Raw genomic sequence first — 19,837 nt, forward strand, 5'->3', positions numbered from 1 at the left:
ATCTCTCTGTCTCTCTCCTTCCCTCCTTCCCTCTCTCTGTACATTTATGTATGTGTTTCTGTGTACACATGCATGCATTTCTGTATATGTATATATATATATATATATATATATATATATGTGTGTGTGTGTGTGTGTGTGTATGTATAATATTGTACTATACATACACATTAGAGGCCACATTGCCTGCACCAGCCTCAGAGCCAAGAAGACTCAGGTTGAAATTGATGATAATGATGATGATGATGATGATGATGATGATGATGATATGTAACATTTATATAGTACTTACTATGTGCTATATACTGTGCTAAGCACTTTTATCTCATTTGAACTTTGCAACAACCCTGGGAGGGAGGGGCTATTATTATCCCTATTTATACAGGAGGAAACTGTCAAACAAAGATTAAGTGACTTACCCAGGGCTACACAGCTAATAAGTGTTTGAGGTTACATGTCAACTTGGATCTTCCTGACTCCAGGCCCCGTGCTCTACTAACTCTGTTAAACTCAGCGCTTCTAAAACATACTGTCTATGGTGACCCTGGACAAGTCACGACTTCTCAATACTCTAGTCCAGGAAAGCGGACCCAGCAGCCTTGAGAGCACATGTGACCCAACTGGATTCACTCAAAGGACTGCCCTTGAGGACCTAGAGGGCCACCTGTGGCCTTGAGGCTGCAGGTTCCCCACCTTTTCAGTCTAGCAATCACTAAAACTTGAAGATGCAGAAAAGACGCTGACCTATATTGGTCAAAGAAGTTTTCTCATCACTTTTCTTCATAAACCAATGAAATCACAGGTATAACCCCTATCTATGTATATAGATATGTATGTATCTATGTATAATATAGATAGATGACAGATATAAATATGTATCCATACATATATGGCAGTGTGTATAACACACATGTGGTGTAGATCTGTGCTTCCAATGGTGTAGTGATGTCCTGATGAGGAACGGACCTTTAAGAATGCATGTCTGCCACTCTTCTACAATTTCACATCACAGATAGTTTGCTCAGGTACTGAGCAATTAAGATGCTGAATCCCAGATCCAGTTCATGCCAGAGGCAGGACTTAAATTCAGGTCTTCCTGTCTACAAGGCTATACCTTCATGCTATATATTGTGCCCCTCTCTGATCATATATCTACATCTGTATATGTGTGTGTATAATATGTGTGTGTTTGCATGTGTGAGTGTGAATGTATATGTGCATATATATGTATACATAATATGCATGTGTGTGTGTGTGTATATATATATACACACACATATATATACATACATATATATACATATATATATATATATATATATATAACACATACATTGTTCAATCATTTCAGTTGTATCCAACTCTTCATGACCGCATATAGGGTTTTCTTGGCAAAGATACTAGAGTGGTTTGCCATTTCCCTATCTAGTTCATTTTACAGATGAGGAAACTGAAGCAAACAAGAGTAACTTGCCCAGGGCCACACAGCAAGTGTCTGAGCACAGATTTGAACTCAGGTCTTCCTGACTCCAGGTCTAGCACTCTATCTACTGTGTCACCTAGTTTTCCCTTGTAGATATATGTTAATATACACACACATACATAAATGTAACTATATATGTGTAGAAGGCATATGTTATATTAGATAGCATACTATATTTGTGTAGTGGATAGAGTTCCAAGTTCATATTTGAGAAGACCTTGATTCTTATCCTTATCTCTTGTACTTAACTAGATGGGCAAGTACCTTAAACTCTAGTTACCTTGGACAGGTCACAAGGTCTTATCCGTTATAGAAGGTCATAGAAGGGAGGAGGAAGTTCCCACACATGAGATTTCCAGTTGAATCACAGATCCTCTGACTACACTTCCTTCTAAAATATGCATCTTATCCATATACCCTTATGTTTATGCTAACATATATGCTATAAACAACAATAAAGAAACTTGTAAGCTGTAAAGCAATTAACAAATATAAGGTATTATTACTGTCAAGAGACATACACCTATATTCTAGTATCATTGATTACATCTATTACCCAAGGTACTGGGTGAAGATGGAAATTTATGAGACAAAAAAAAAACATGGAAAATTGTACACATTTACACAGTGCTTTATGGGTTTGTAAAGCAGTATGCATGCAACTATATAACTTGATTTTAAATTTAACCTAAACTTGAGTAGCAAAAGAAATGTAATAATTTTGCCACCATCTAGTATACTCAAGGCCATAAGAATAACCTTACTCATGCCTTGTCCTGACATATAATGATGATAAGTTCTCAGCGGTTTCCCTGTCTTAAGTCTCTCCCCTTTCCAATCCAACCTCCACTGAACCACCAAATTAGTTTTGTCACAGTCTTCCTCAATAAACTCCAGCAGTTCCTCTTATTGCCTCCACAATCAAATATAAATTCCTCTGTTTGACTTTTAAAACCCTTTACAGATTACCTGAACCTACCTTTCCATTTTTATTGACCAATACTGTCCTCCATGTAAAATGAGATCCAGCCAAACAGACTTCCTTGCTGTTCCACATCCAAGACATCCCAAATGTTGCTTCCATTCATTTGTGTCGTGGCTGTCTGTCATGCTTTCAATGCACTCTCTTCTCGCCTCCTTCTCTCAAAATTACTCCTTTCCTTCCTGGTTCAGATCAAATGCCACCTTCTATGCAAAGTGTTTTCTAATATTTCTAGCTCCTAGTGCTGAATCCCCTAAATTACTTTGAATATATTTTGTCTATACCTATAACAGGAATGTACTACTAAGTATTTAACAAAAACTACCCAATATACTTTTAGGGTTAATCTGGATTATTAGCACTTTCTCCTAAAATCTTTTAAAGTCTAAATATCCAACAAAACAAAATATCAAACTCCAATCTGTAGGCTTAACAAATTTCCAAGATGTAAATGCTCATACAGAAATTTTAAGAATAGGTTTTTACGCATCAGTAGGAGCTAGCTCCAGCACACTCTAAGAATATGAAAGGCTTTTATCGTGTAGTGGATAAAAAGCTATACCAGGAAGACTAGGGCCCAAGTCATGTCTCTGACACATGATGACTATGTAACACTGTCCCTCTTTTGAAGGGAATTTGAAGTTACGCTAGAAAGTGACTGTCTTCTTACCTTCTGACCCAGACATACAACTAGTAGGCATATACCCCATGGAAATCAAAAAGAAGGGGGGAAAAGGCCAATATAAACTATAATATTCCTAGTACTATTTTATTTTTGTCATAGCAAAGAACTGGAAACAAAGTCAATGTCCTTTGTCTAGAGAATAATTAAACTCTGAGACTGGATACAAGGAAGGGAGAGAGGTACCTGAGATGTGGTGGTAATTGGAACTTGTTGCGCACATCATCAAAGCGATTGCCCAGGTAAGGAGTATCTACAGTCAGAAATATGCCCTTGTAGCCATTTCTCTCAGCCCTCTTCACAAGCTGTTGGGTGACCTCCCGGTCTTTGTAGATGTACAGCTGCATCCAGCGAGTGCCCTCAGGGGCAGCCCGGGCTACTTCTTCAATGGAGGAGGTCGCCCAGGTGCTTAGCATCATCCCTGTTCCCACAGAATGGCATGCTGAGGAAGAAGATAAAAGGTCAAAGTGACCATGATCTTAGGACCCACATCTTGATGCTCCTGGTCAACAGTTATAAAAAGAGTCATTCAGATTATAGATTAAGTACTCTAATTTAAGAGTGAGAAAAGATCCCTTTTACTGATAGTGGCAGAGAACATTATATACATTGGCTCATAAACTTCCAACATTTCATCAAATGAAAGAAAGGTAAATAAAAATTAGGATGATGTTGAATAGAGAGTCAGTCAGAAGAGCTGGAAGGGACATCAGAAGTCATCGAACCCAAGCCCTTTATTCTGTGGGTGAGGAAACTAAATATCGAGGAAGTTAAATGATGCCAAGGTCATACTAGGGTCAAGATATGCATCATTTTTTTATTCCAAACCTACCTCATGCAGCTTCTCATATACCATACATAAAATACCCCTTTAGATAATGCTCAGGTGCATAGGGAGGTGTGATCTTGGGAAAGCAACAATTTCATGGAGCCTGATTTTCCATATCCATTGATCACTGCCTCCCCAAGTTTATGAAAGGAATCAAATGAAAAAATGTATGCATTTGCACCTCTCTAATGCCCTTATCCAGGCAGTTGGGTGGTACAGTGAATAGAGTGCTGGCCCTGGAGTCAAAAGGACCTTTGTTCAAATTCAGATACATACTAGCTGTATGACTCTGGACAATTCACTTGCCTCAGTTTCCTCATCTATAAAATGTGTGTGTTCGTCCTTTGTTGCCAAAGAAGACCATGCCATCAGAGAAATAATGACATGACTTGCACTTGACTTTGTTTTGAGTGAGGGAGAGCTGTGCAGGTCACCAGTCTCACTTCTCCTCCGGAGCCATCTGAATCCAGTGACCAGATATTCATCAGGATGACTGGAGATGACCCAGGATGAGGCAATTGGGGTTAAGTGACTTGCCCAAGGTCACACAGCTAGGGAGTGTCAAAGTGTCTTGAGGTGAGATTTGAACTCAGGTCCTCCTGACTCCTGCACTGGTACTCTATCCACTGCACCACCTAGCTGCCCCAAGTCTGGCATTAGACATTTGCTAGCTGTATGACCCTAGGCAAGTCACTCAACCCTGTTTGCCTCAGTTTCCTCCTCTGTAAAATGAGCTAGAGAAGAAAATGGCAAATCACTCTAAGCATATTTGCCAAGAAAACCCCAAATGGGGCTATGAAGAGCCAGACACAACTGAAATGAAACAATATCAAACAACAACAACCTTTTAGTCCAGAGCTAGTGCTCTTTCCAATGTGCCAAAATGATGGACACTTTGACAGAAACAGGGCCTCTTTGAAGAAAAGGGAAAGATAATTATCTTATATTTCTAAAGATCAAATGGCAATTATAACTAATTATGATTTTCAATTCTTTTTTTAATATGAAACTGATCATATAGCTGAGCCTAAAAAGTAGCTATTAATGGCTCAACACCATCCTGGAAGGCAGTCTCCAGTGGAGTTCCACAGGGATCTATGCTCAGTTTTCGACCTATTTCTATTCCTCATCGTGCCTGGCACAGTACCTAGTACATAACAGGTACTCTACTTACCGTTAGATAGTAAAATTCCATGAAGGAAATGTTTCTTACCTAAGCCATGTATATCTCCTAACAGACCAGTGCTCTGCACACACTATGATTTTAATAATATTGTTGAACTGAATTAACTTAAAACACTTTGAAATGCCCTATGAAGATGCTAAGCAAGAAAACCTATGCTGTGCAGTGAAAAATGTGTTGGCCTGCTATGCTGACCTTAGCATCCCAAGGCCTGAGTTTGAATCCACCCTGATACTTCTTAGCTATGTAACTCTCAGTAAATCAGATAACTCCTTTTCAGTCTTGATGTCAACGATTTCTTAAGCACTGTGGCATTTCCCAATAACTTCCTCCAATAAAACTTTGCCTTTTAAGGAGAAGTACAGTTAATCCAAATATTAACACATGGACCATTGACCATATATGACGGAACAATTCCTCAACAGCATGAGGAATGCTTCCCTCCTTTCTCTGTGACCAAACCTCTCCTGTTACTAAGGAAAAAGAGTTAGGCAAGGCCATGAAATACAAGAACTATTTCTGTCCTTACTTGCCATTCTGCTCCCCCCAGTGACCCCAACCTCATCACCAAGAGAAGGAAAGAGAGTTTGACAATCTGTCCTCTAGAATGAATATTGTTCATTTCATAGTTGCCTTTTTATATGATTTTTATTTACTTTGCTGTATACTTGTATTGTATGTGTTGTTTTCCCATTTTCTCTTGCCCTACTCTGTGACAGTTCATTTAAGCCCTTCCATATGCTTCTGAATTCCTTATATCTGTTGTTTCTAATGGTACATTAATATTAAATTATGTTAATATGCCATGATTTAGTCATTTCCCCTAATCAATAGCACTCACTTCATTGTAGTTTATTATTATTATTACCACAAAAGAATTGTTATTAATATTTGGCAAATATGAGAATTTTTAAAAATTTTGACTTTCATAGAGTACACATTCAGTAGTAGTATTGTTGAATCAAAGGGTATGAACAACTTAATAACATTTTGTCAGGTAATTTCAAATTATTTTCTAAAACACCTCAACCAATTCATTGTTCCTCCTACAGTGTCTTAGTGTGCCTCCTTTCTCACGACCCCTCCAAACATTATTTCAGCATTATCATCCTTACCAATTTTATAGACATAAAAGAAAACCTCAAAATGATTTTAATGTTCATTCCCCTTATTGCTAGAGATCTGGAGAACTTTACTATATGGTTGATGAGCTTTTACTTCTCTTTTTGAAAACTGTCCATATCATTTTGGTCACTTATCTATTGGGGATCTTGATTGTTATATCTGTACAAGTTCCCTATATAGCCTGGAAATTAGATTATATTTGTCACAAAGATTACACACACACACACACACACACACACACTCTCTCTCTCTCTCTCTCTCTCTCTCTCTCTCTCTCTCTCTCTCTCTCTCTCTCTACCGCTTCTCATTCTAACTATATAAATTTCATTCACCAAAAGCTTTTAAATGATATATAATCAAAATTGCTATATTGATTTTTACAAGCTCTTCTATACCTGCTTTCATCAAGATTTCTCTTCTAGCTATAACTTTAAAGGTATTTCCTTCCATTCCCATTTTTAGATCACTTAATTGCTCTGTGTCTCAGCTTCCCCATCTAGAGAGTAGAAATAACACCTGTAACTCCTATCTCCCAGGGTTGCTGTAAAGAAAACACTTTTGGAAACCTTAAATGTGAATTCTTAGGATTATTAGAGTTATGTTTATTATTATTAGCTAAATCTTGACTAGTAATAAAAATGACTTTTTGTCCTCCAAAATATGTCTCCTTTTCCTCTTAAATGCATTAATTTTAACTTATAAACCAAATACTGAGTTCTTTGAAATATGCAGATTAGAATTTTTAAAATGAAAAAGAATTTTATAGATCATATGTTCCAGACTTTCCATTCATATTTGAAAATTAAGACTGGAAAAAAACCAATATTGCTCTTCTTGTCACTGGCATGCTGACCACCCTTTGGAATATTCATTCCCTGGTTCTGAGAAGGAACACTTGAGACATACTATCTTTCATTCATTATTATAATACCAGAATTTAGCAGCTCAGAAGGATCATACTGCTAAATCATGCTTTAATTCCTCATAATATAAGTATGATCTTCTTTCAATAGCTGTTAATATCATTTTAGAAATTTTCTGATTCCTTTGATCTTTTAAACCTCTAATAAAGTTTTACTAACAGGATGTAATACTTTCCAAATCTAACCATCAGGTGGCACTCTAGAGCAAGGTAGGCTAAAGTGGCATTTTCCATCAACACTATTCTCTGGCCCCTTTCCCCCCACCCAAAAAACATCTGCCTCACATACATGTACCCTTCTGCATTTCAAGAACTCAACCCTCCCTGCTTTTCCCTTCTGGGGCATAGCTTTCATTTCAAATACTTTGGGAATTGCTTTCCAGAGGAAAGAAAATGGCTGCCCACTCACCCAGTGAGCGTTAGCCTTATCTTGCCCAAACCAGGACTCCATGTAACTTCCTGACCATTTTCAAACCATGATGGATGGTTTGGATGTGTATTCTCCCCTATTTTCAGTTCTCCTTTGCTTTTATTTGTATCTCCAGCACTTAGCCTAGTGTCTTGCACCTAGCAACTACTTTTAAAAAGTTGTCTATCTATAGACAATGGTCAACTACTGAAAACAATTTTCCAAAGCTTTATAAAAATTAACCTAGCTATAGTGCAAAAGATAGAAAATGATTTTTAGAAATCCTATATAAAATGTAAATGAATTTATCCTGTATATAAAGGAATTATTACTATTTTTCATAACATTAGATGAGATCTCAATCCCCTTTCAAAGGAGAGAGGAGCATACTATCATAAAACTTTGGATCTACATGAGTATAGATAGCAGCAAGTAAGAGAATGTCCTTCCCCTTCCTTTGGTAGAAGCTGTTCAATGGATCAGTCATTCATCAGTCTGTGTAATTCTGTTCTATTTCAGAGCAAGGAAAGACTAGGAAGTGGAAGAGCTTGGGCAAGAAATTCTTTGACAAAAGTTCTGTTAAACTGTTCTATTAATATTATGTACTACATGTCTTCAGCTTCCCACTTGACTTAAAAAAATTATCAAAACTTCATGCACATAACTACTACAGTGGAAATGGAGGGGGGATGGGAAGGAGAAAGGGGGAAAGATAGATTGTCATGGAGAAAGAGTTGAGAAAACACAGCTACATTCCTTACAGAGGTTGGTAACTATGGTATTGACCACTGACCTAATTGATAAATGGAGTCAAACTTTTTTTTTATTTTTTCCTCATTTTTCTTTTCTTTTTTTTGTAACAACAGATGGCTCACTGGGTAAGGACTAAGGGGGATTATTTATTTAGAGATGAAATTGATGTGAAAGCAAAAGATATGAATAAAATTTTTAAAAAAGTAAAAAAAATCTTACAATATATTTGTGTAAAGAAAAACATCACTTAACTGTAAATCTGAAAATAGTAAAATGAGATCAACATCACTGACTACTTACTTCAGTACCAGAAGGACCTGTAATTTAAGACATGTGATTGCAACCATATGTATACCTTAGTAAATGGTATTTCTGAGATGTTTTGGCTGAAAAAAAAATACATCACTTGTTGTCTAATCTTCCAAGAATGAGCCTATACAAACTTTGCTAGCCAGGTTCTTGGACCAGAGACATGGGATCCATCACCAGACCTATACTCAAACGTTTTCCATATCCTTAGTGTCAGATCAAGTTTGTACTCCAATGGCATGGCCATTGTCACCACCACCTCCTGATTCCTGTCGCATGATGCATCAACAGAAGCATGAGAATGTGGGCTATCTGCAAAGAATCATGTAGTTTATACTAGCATGATTTTTAGGGGGCAAAAATAGGCAATAGTAGTTCCAAGATATTCCCTTCCTAATGTGGATTTATACATAATCCCAGTCAAATCAAATGCCTGAAAACACAATAAATACATGTTGTAAAAAAAATATTGGTATAATATGGTTAGCTTGGAAAGTGAGTGTGAGCTCTATCTCCCACCACTAATATTTTCAAGGGTCTTAATTGTGCAAACCCTAAGGGAATACCAAGTTTTACATTTAGATTATGTTAGGCATTAATGCCTACTACCTCTATAATGAAAAATCAAACTCATAAGTTTCAGTGCATTGTGACTTAAAAAGTCAGATGCACACACATTTTTTTCCAAAATAAGCTGCAATCCTCACAAATGGCTTAGACGCATATTGGTGTTCCTGGATTTTGGCAAGGATTTTCTTTACATCAAGCCTTGATAAAAATGTTTATTTTTAATCCAGAGATATTGGATTAAAGAAAGTAGGAAGAAATCTAATGAGAGTTAAATTTTTAAGGACCTCACCACTAAGCTTGCAAATCCCAATCCATCTTCATATGTTCTTTGCTCATTTTTCCCCAGCATTTATCTGGCCCCTACCCAGTAGAAGGGAAACAACAACAAAATATGCTTTTAAGGAGCTTACTTCTATGGGGAAATGGGAGACTGGGAGGAGGGTGTGTACGTACACTAAGTAAATACAGGCACATCCTCAAGAAAAATCCATTCTGGTTAGAAGTCAATCAACAAGCAATTATACATTTACATGTGCCAGACACCATATTAGACCCTGATGATACACAGAAAGGCAAAATCTCTGCCTTCAATGAACTTGCATTCTAATGGGAGAGACCACAGATAAACAACGATGATTGTATGAGATATATGCAGTGTAAATGGGAGATAATATCAGAAAGGCACACGGTGTGTGTGCTGGGGGTGGGGTCTGGGGGAAGGTGTGCCAAGAAATGCCTCTTGCAGAAGGTGGGATTTTGAAAGTGAAGTTACATGGGGTCAAACCACTGTAGACACAAAGTTAGGTAAGAGTTCCCAAGGATAATCTTACCAGCAAGGGAGCAGTTCCCACAATAGCAGGCAGCATAAGTCAGGAAGGGGTTGTCCTGGGACCCTTGGGGCCAAAAGTGCTTGAAATAGCATTTCTTAGTGCTATGCCTTCAGGACATCTGGGTGTCACCTCCCTGGGGACTTGTGGATTTTCGTGGTCTTGTCTGGGGCTGCCAGCAGGTGATCGAGTCCAGACAAGATAAACCTCCCCTCAAGAGCAAGAGAAGAAAAGATGGAGGCAGAAAACACTTTGTGGAAGGAGAAGTTCTCTTGAGGTGTTTTTATTACTATAGAAGTAACTGTGTCACTTTTAATGGGATTTGATATTGTTTTTAGCATGTTGATGTTTTTCAGTCATGTCTGACTCTTCGTGAGCCCATTTGGGGTTTTCTTGGCAAAGAAGATGGAGCATTTGTCATTTCTTTCCCTATTTGTTAGCACAAATGAGTTAATTTGAGGTTTGGGAACAAATGCATATTTAACCATTGAAATTATTCACAATCATTTCATATCATTTTACACATGTCACCTCTTTGGATGCTCACAACAACCCCATGAAGTAAGTGCAATTATTATCCTCATTCTACAGATGAGGGAAGTGAAGCTGAGAGGGGATGAGTAACTTGCCTAAAGTCACTTATCTGTATCTCAGGAAGGATTTGAACCGTTCACTGTGCAACCTAGCTACCTTTCATTCACATCTCTAATTTCTCCTTCACACCACTACCAGCTGCAGATGTATCTCTTAATGCACTGGTCTGATCATATCCGTTGACCCTCACCCATCATTGACACACACACACACACACACACACACACACACACACACACACACATACATTTTTGTTGTTTGCTCATTGTCTCCCCCATTAGAATGCAAGTTCCTTGAGAGTAGGGACTGTATTTAACATATGTGTGTGTGTATACATGTATGTGCATATATATGTGTGCAGATATATGTATTATATAAAAACTCTTTACACAATATTTATGTGTGAATATTATGTGTGGAACAGACTCTCCCATATCTCCTGCTGAAATCCCTTCCTTCTTTCAAGGACCAAATTAGGTTACCACAGGAAGCTTTCTCAGATCTCCCTAAGTAGAAGTGAACCCATCTGCCCTCAAATTTCTCACACCTTACTCTTTGACCTCTCCTATGCACTTATCATATTCAATTTATTTTATACTCTAGAAGGGGAGAAAGAGAAGGACACAGGAGGAAAATAAGGTTGTATGAAAATAAAAGACATCAATAAAACTAGTGTTTCTATTTTTTAACTTATCTCAGTTATTTGTGTATGTGCCTCATCCCCCTACTAGATTTTATACTTCTTGAAGGCAGGAGCTATGTTTCAGGCTCCTCTTCATATACTCAGTGTTTAGCACAGCGCACTGGACCTAATATTGGAGGCATATTAAATTGAACTTGGCTGTGGTTAACACTGCTTCCTTCCTGGTATCTGAATTATGCCTTTGTGTGGGCGGGTCACAAATGACTTCCAGGCTAGTGCTCAGTAAACCCAACTTCATGTGGTGATACAACACTGCTCTGATTATTACAGAAAGGGAAAAGAGAATATGTTGAGATTCTGTATACTTGGCCTAAATATATTTTGTTCATGTATTAAGCTAGTGTCTAAACTAATATCTCCGACCTGACGCCATTCACATGCACCAAGGTAAAGGGGGTCTGAGAAAAACTTAGGAGTCCAAAACATACGGAATAAGAATAAGGGCCAAAGAAAGATGTTTGATTTTTGATTTGGACCAGGTTACGTTCATTATTGCAGACTTGCCATTGATCTGGGCATAACGTGGTTCAGAAACAGGAATTTAATGAAAAGGACACCAAAAGACACAAGTTAAGAACAGGAAGAATTATTTAGTCTGGGAAGGGACCCTGTTCTGGGTAGAAGAATGAATGAACCAAACTAAGTAAAGGAACTACTTATGATTGATAGGAAGATCACATAGTCACCCAAAAGAAGGGAGCCTAGATCCCAGTCTAGAACCTCAGGGCAAGAAAAGAAACTCTAATTTAGGGAGTTCCCTATGGCAAGTAATTAAAAAATTGCCTTATACTAATAAAGCTATATTCTTCGGTAATAATGAGCTAGTTAACATAGCTACCAGAAAGTTGGAAGGCCAAGAATTTCAAGGAAAAGAAAAGGGAGGGGAGAAGGTAGTTGTGTCCCTAAGCACACACAGCCTGAAAACCAAGGCATGCCAGCAAAAAAAGGAATTTTCTTATCCACGAAGCAGAGTGGTACTGATTAGGCCTGATAAGTGGAGAAGTATTTATTTGGGGGGCATGGAAAATAGAAATGGAGGATCTGTGCCAAGCTCGTGGTTTTCCCCTTCAGTTTTTCCTGTGCTTTACTGGATAATTGAATAGAAGGCCTAAGATGGGAGAGAGGAGAGAGGAGTTGATCAAAGCTGACATATGAAGGATTGACTACGAAGGAGGAAGCAATAGAAAACCTACTGTAAAAAATACCAGGGGCTATTTGGTGTAGGGAACAAACAGTCCTCCACACTTCTGTATGACCCCAGGTTTACAAAGAGAGGCCAAATGATGTGTGATGGGAAAAGGAGCGGGACTAACCATTCAACAATCAATTAATCACCAAATACTTATTAAGCATCCACTTATGTGCCAGACAATGTGCTTTGTATTTGGGATATGAATACAAAGAATGAAACAATCTCCAAGCTCGAGGTGCTTAGAAGGGGAATCAAAACATTAGTTGCAGAGATGCTGCACAGGTACCCACAGAAGAAATCAGAAAACTTTGAGGAAAGATTCCAGGGTATTAAACGAATCCTCTACACAGGATTTTTGAGAAGTGGATAAGTTATAATTTGCCTTCATTGACAAGATCATAGAGCTATTTGGATATTGAAGCATACTTTAAAAAGGCAAGGTGGTATGTAATATACAGAATGTCTCAAAAGACAGAATAGTTTTAAGCTTTAGTAACTTAATACTGCAATAACACTTGGGGGACACCCTGTATTTAAAAAAGGTTCCCTTCAAAAATAAATGACAGTTTTTTGAGTCTTAGTGCTTAGAAGCATGAGCTTCCATGAGGTGGAAAATTCACTTCTGTGAAACAACACCTCATGGTGATGCCAGGTAAATGAGGCAATACTGTATTTTGAGTTCACATGGTTTCTCTGGAAGGAGCCAACATTTATGGGAAAAGGGAGCCTCATTTCCAAAGTTGTGTTTTTAAAGGGGGAGAAAAACAAACATGTTTGAAGTGCCTAAAGTTATTTTCTTGATGAAATGCATTTGATCAAAAAACTCCTGCAATGACTTACTCACCAAAACAGCTGCGCCGAAAATAATTTTGTTGAGAAAATGCATTTTGTCATCTGTGCAGGAAGTCATTATGTAATGGGAAAAATATGTAATGACAAAGTACAAAATGGTTGTGTTGATCTAAACTAAGGGTCTGTCATTCTGGCGTGTTTGTATAAATGTGCACCTTAAAGTCCATTGAGTGTGTCAGCCTTTTTTTTTTTCCCCTGCAGGAACTGTGATTATGAGGAGTAGCTAAAAACACAATTAACATTGTGTACTAAATGAATAAAATTGTGCTTGAGATTGCCCAGAAATGAAGTTCTGGAGTCAGTGACCTAATGGGAAGGACAAAACTTCCAGCTAGAATCATGCTTGAAATACTCAGAAATGGTCAGACAAATCCCAGTTTGAAATTTGGGGAACTTAATCAATTTAAACACTGCCAAGAATGGCCAGGAAGCCCGACATAATCTTTCCAGTAGCTTTCTGATGGTCCATTGTCTAAGGGTACAACAGTACAGTCTGAAGCTGCCAGTAAGGCTCTAGGCCTGGTTTCTTCCACTTGGGAAATATTCGCACAGAAGAGCACACCCAACTATAACTCGCTCCTCCCTTCTTTACCTTTGTATGGCACATCATTAACTGTGTAGGGTTTATCATGCCCAGAATATTGGAAGAGCTGCAATGAGACATGTCCTGACACAAATCAACAACAGGCATCTTTCTTTGGCCTTTATTCTATGTTCATCTGTTTAAGGCCCCTAAATTATGCCCAGAACCCTTTTTCTTGGATTGTGTATGTTGGATTGAGGATGGGGAGAGAGTGTTGGCTTAGATGCTAGCTTAATAAATCAACAAAAAAATGCTTAGGCCAAGATTATATAAATCAACACATTCTTTACATAATTATCAACATATTCTTTCTCCTCTTTCTGTAGTAATCATAGCGGTGTTATAATGCAACATGAGATTGGGTCAAGAAAGTACTAAGTGGTCCTCCTGGGTTGATATCTTACAGAATTATCTTTACAATTTATAATTGTGAAGTTGTAAGGAACTTACATAACTTGTATGATCACATGGGAATCACACCACAGTGAAATGCCTTTTAATTACAGCTTTTAGACAGTATCGGGTTTATACATGACAACCACAACCAACCTCCCATAGTCTAAAACCTTTAATGTCTGGATTCTGATGGGAACTTCAGAATTTGCAGCATCATGCTATGTAATTAAACACAATGATCATTTAGGAGTAAAGCAGTTTGATGACTTAGAAAAAAGTTTTAACAAGGGCTAAAGACTGGAAGATAAATACTAGAAAACGAGTTCTTTAAAGCTGGCCATTCACAATTCTTTTGATATTTAAGTATATCCACTTATCAAGTGGTTTAACCTCAATTTGTCACCCATTCCCCAGGAGAATGCTGAGAGACAGGCAACAAGGAAGACCATATCTTGTACTCATTATAAGAGGATATTCGACATTGACAACCATTTAGTAAGCTCTCATCTTCTCTGAACATGAATAGGAATATTTAAACACAAAAGTAAGATATGTAAAACTGATTCCCTCTTCTGCCTGCAATGAATTATATCTCCTTATTATCATCTAAAACATTTAGTAGCTATAGACAGCTAATATGAGCAAAACCCTGTCTTGATCTTTCCCTGGCTTGTTTTTAATCCAAAAAAACAAACCTTTTTTTTTTTTCTGAAGAAATGAAAATAATAATAAAAATATCTCCGAGGCAAAACATTGACTTTATCCAGTCTAGGCAAACCTGAAGCTCACTAGGGTGTTCTCCATGAAAATTTACACAGTAGGAGTAATGAAATGTATATCTACTTGGCCACATAGTGCAATAAATAAATAAAGAGATATATATGTGAAGCATTTGAAAATACATTTTTCTGGTCTGAAGCAAAGGAAATGACTTTTTTCCCCTTTCATTTTCAGCAGTCTTTCACTTGATGTTAAGGTTGAGCATTTAATCACGGAAAATCCAGAAAATTCGACAGCTAAAGGGTCTCACCTTCACCCTAACTCAACACTTCAGTATCTGTATGGTTCTTTGTGTTGCTTTACATACCCTCCCACCTGAGCCTTAATAGGTGGCCCACTCAATAGCTGTGTCTAGAGCTTTCACTTTGGAATGTCCTGGCCTTTTAGGTTTAAAAAGAAAGTGTTTGGATTTAATCATTTTATGGTCCATTCAATCCTGTGTGGTAATCTCTAATTGCATCCAGGGGCAAGAATTTCTTTAAAAATTTGACAGTTTAATAAGAATTTGCTAATGTCCTGAGGACTGCTGGAATGCATTATGTGGAATTCCCTTTTTTTTCCATTTGAAGTCCCAGAGCTCCCTCATGTGGGACATTTCTATGGAACAGCTCAAAAGTACAAGACAAATGAGGCTATGTTTGATTTTAAGCTTTCTATCCCACTCCTTTACCTACCTTCTCTCTCTCCTTATTTTCCTCCTCCCTTTCTATTTTCTGTTTTAATCAAATTTACCCTGGGCTACTCTGCTTCTAAACTGGTGAAGCAGTTTTCTCTCAACTGACAAGTTTTCATAAAGGTTTCCTTTCTAATCAATTCAAAAAGACTCATGTCATTCAAAATAAATTTATATTTCAGGAGCCTGAGGTTCCTATTTGCTTTCTTCTGAGAAAACAAGAGCTTATTAACCTTTAGGAAGAAATTAAAACTGAGCTAAGCAGGTACAATAACACTGTTTTACATATACTGTTTTACATGTAATGCCAGCACTGATTAATATTACTGTTCTTTCCTTTGACATTTTGGGTACTAAATGATTTTGCGTTCCTTTCCTGAAGCTTTTGATAAAAATAAACAAATTTTAAAATTCAATACATAAATTAGTATATTTCAATATCAAATTAAGGTGGTAACATAGAGACAGAAGGCCAGTCTTAGAGTCAGCAAGATTCAGGTTCAAGTATTGTATCTGACCTAGCTCTTATAATTTTTCCCCAGTCTTCATCGTTTTTGACATCTACAGCATTCATCCATTTTGACCAATAGCTCTTCCTGGACATTCTCTTTTCCTGGATTTTTCCTTTGAGTTTCTTTTGCTGGTTCATCATCCATATAATGCCATTTACCTCTGGTTAGAATCCAAGCCCCTGACCCAGGTCCTCATATCTTCTCTCATACTTTCAGTGATCTCATCAAGTTTTACATGTTTAATCAGTATCTCTGTGTATATGTGTATCCATGTCTGGTCCTATATCACTGGCTGTCCATTGGACATTTCAAACTAGATAGTCAATAGGCATTTCAAATTCAACATGTCCCATACTTGATTCATTTTCTTTTGCCAATCACTTAACCTTCTGTCAAACTTATCTGTTTCTATTGAGAGCACTACCAATCTTTCAGGTTCCCAGGTTTGTAAATTCAGTATTGTCTCCTCACTCTCTGCCTTATCGCAAATGTATTATCAGGTGTCAAATATTGGTGTTTCTACTTCTATGACATCTCTTACATCCATTCTTTTCTTAACTGGCTACACAGAAACATTTAATTTGGGTGCTCAGGACTCCGTAAACTATTGCAATGGAGTGACCCTACTTGTAGACTCTCCCATTCTATTCTCCACACCAATGATAAAGTGATTTTTCTTCAGTGTAGATCTGACCATGTCACTCCTCTATTCAGTAAATTCCAGTGGTTTCCTAACTGTTTCAGTATAAAATATAAACTCCTCTGGCTTCACAAGGTGACTCCAATTTATCTTTGTAACATATATCACTCCTCTTCCCACATTCTACAATCTAGCCAAACTGGCCTTTCTATTCCTTGCCCATGACACCTCATTACAATGCCTTTGCAATAATGTCTCATGTGCAGATCATCTCCATGCTCATGTCATAGGATCCCTCACTTCCTTCAAGACATAGCTTTGGGACCATCTTGTCCATGAAATCTTTCCCGATCCCAAATGTTAGTGACATCTCTCCTAACTACCTTGTTTTCATTTTCTACGTATTCTTCATATGTTTATTCTGGATATACTCTCACATATATTCACACACACATACATATATACACATATACATAAATATATGTACACACATACACAGAAGTTATATGTATGTACACATGAGTAGTTGAGATACAGCTAGGTAATAACAGTGGATAGAGTACTGGGCCCAGAGTGAAAAAAGACTCAAGTTCAAATTTAGCCTCAGGACCTTACTAGCTATATGACCATGGGAAAATCACTTAATCCCTCTCTGCCTCAGTTTTCTTAAATGTAAAATGAGAATAATAACAGCATTTGCATCCCACTGTTATTATAATAAAATTAGATAACATTTGTAAAGTGCTGTGTAAGGCTTCAATCATCTATGAATACTGCCTAGGATGAGGATGAGTTATCTACCCTGAGAGAATATAAGTTTCAAGACCAAAAATACGTTTTTCTTTGTCATTGTAGATTTAGCATAGTGCCCGGCACATAGTAGATGCTTGATAAAAAGTTGTTGAATGATTGATGGTAACGAATGAAACATAGTCACAAGATTCTTGGGGGACAGATCACAAGGAGTTAAAAACTATAAAATGAATGATATATACAGATACTAGGTGAGAGTGAGAGACATAAATGGTCCTTTTCCTCCATCTTCCAATCTCCCACACAGTTGTTGACAATAACAGACACAGGGTCTGGTCACAGGAAACCTGACCTTTGCACTGGAAGTGACAGAACAAAATTGTTTAAGGGAAGTAGATACCCAAGATAAGTATTCATAGGAGTCATGGTATTCACTCCTGGTCACAGGAAACATGAAGGGAAATAGGCAAAGAAATGGAGTCCATGAAAATAGATTTCAAAATATTGACTAGAGCCTATGCAGGGTGAAATACAGGGATCCCAGAAAGTCTTCATTGTCTCAAAATATCACTCGTCTGGTCTGACCCAGAGTCTGCGATTTTTACTGCTGAAGTCACTCTTTTGATTTTAAAGCATTACTTCCATAAAGTTCTCATGCAAGCAGTAGAACAACATGAAGTCAAATAATCATTAACATCTTGGAAGAATGAATTTTTCAGACTAGTCTCCTGGTCAGGAGAGTGGCTGGCTTCTTTTAGGCTCGATGAAAAGAAGCAAAAGCAAACTACCTAATCCTGTGCTGGATTTGTGAGTTTTCCCTCAAATGAATATGTCTGGTCTGCGATATGGATCTGGATATATATATATATATATATAAGGTTGTATGCAAAGTTTGTTCCATGCATGCTTCCGGCTCCCTTTTCAATGTTTTTCAAGCATCACCCTCCCAACACTCTCCCAAGGATTCAGTGTTGTCAGTAATTCAGACCTGTTTAACTACTCATGGCTCCACGTTATAGACCTTCCTTAGTCCTCCCAAAACTTCTGCCTGCCCTGTCCTATCTCTTTTCTTCAGGGTTCCTGTGTTCTCACTAATCTAAAAAATTAATTCTCCCAAGATTTTAATGATGATTCGGTTTAATGGCTGGTTTTTTTTTCCCTTCTGGGATAGAAGTTTTATGGCAGTAACACTTTAAATCAAAAGATGGATCTTATTTCTTTCTCTTTTTGCATTTAATAGCATTTATTTTGTCCAATTACATGTAAAGAGAGTTTTCACCATTCATTTTTGTAAGATTTCGAGTTTGAAATTTTTCTCCCTCCTTTGATTGCCTCCCCTCTTCCCCAAGACAACAAGCAACCTAATATAGGCTATACAAGTACAATCATATTAAACATATTTCCATATTAATCAATTGTGAAAAAAGAATCAGAATAAAATGGAAATACCATGAGAAAGAAAGAAAAAAGTGAAAATACTATACTTTGATCGGCATTCAGACTCCATAGTTCTTTCTCTGGATGTGGATAGCATTTTCCATCCTGGGTCTTTTGGAACTGTCTTGGATCATTATATTGCTGAGAAGGGCTAAATGTATCATAGCTGATAGTCATACAATGTTGCTGTTACTGTGTACAGTGTTCTCCTGGTTCTGCTTACCAAGGTTCACATTTCAACAGCAGAAAATGCAGATAAGGGTAGATAACACAAATGATGTTTTTGGTCCAAGGAAGATTTTCTGGGATCCCTCAGCCAACCTTCTCCTCTTCTGGTTTTGCCTTATGCCATTGCTGGTGAAACTCTATTCAGTCCAACTTTATGACCTTCTTTTTCTACTTTTTGTCTATTCTCTATCACTCTTTTTTCTTCTTGTTTTCTCTTTTCCTGCTTTTCTGTGTATCATTTTTTTCTTTCACTCTTTTGCTTTTTTCCCAACTTTCTTTTCTAAGTTTATGGTATGACATTTATGTTTATTGGCCCTTGAGGAAATCTAATAATTAGATTCTAGAGCTAGAATCAGTCAAACAATAAATAGTTATTTAGTGCCTGCTATGTGCCAAGCACTGTGTTAAAGTCAGGATACA

General features: G+C 37.4%; 1 protein-coding gene across 3 annotated transcripts in view; it reads right to left on the reverse strand.

The window, feature by feature from the left end:
* The window catches only part of HAO1 (hydroxyacid oxidase 1), a 75,738-nt gene that overhangs the window by 31,430 nt on the left and 24,471 nt on the right, over nucleotides 1-19,837 (reverse strand). Inside the window, exon 3 of one of the 3 annotated variants that reach the window (XM_072634428.1) lies at nucleotides 3,334-3,589. The exons of the other annotated variants lie outside the window; for them this stretch is intronic. Within the exon in view, the coding sequence (XP_072490529.1) occupies nucleotides 3,334-3,589 (256 nt within the window). The remainder of the gene's footprint in view (nucleotides 1-3,333; nucleotides 3,590-19,837) is intronic. 3 annotated transcript variants of the gene reach the window in all.

The sequence above is a fragment of the Notamacropus eugenii genome, chromosome 1, assembly GCF_028372415.1.
Source record: "Notamacropus eugenii isolate mMacEug1 chromosome 1, mMacEug1.pri_v2, whole genome shotgun sequence".
NCBI lineage: Eukaryota > Metazoa > Chordata > Mammalia > Diprotodontia > Macropodidae > Notamacropus > Notamacropus eugenii.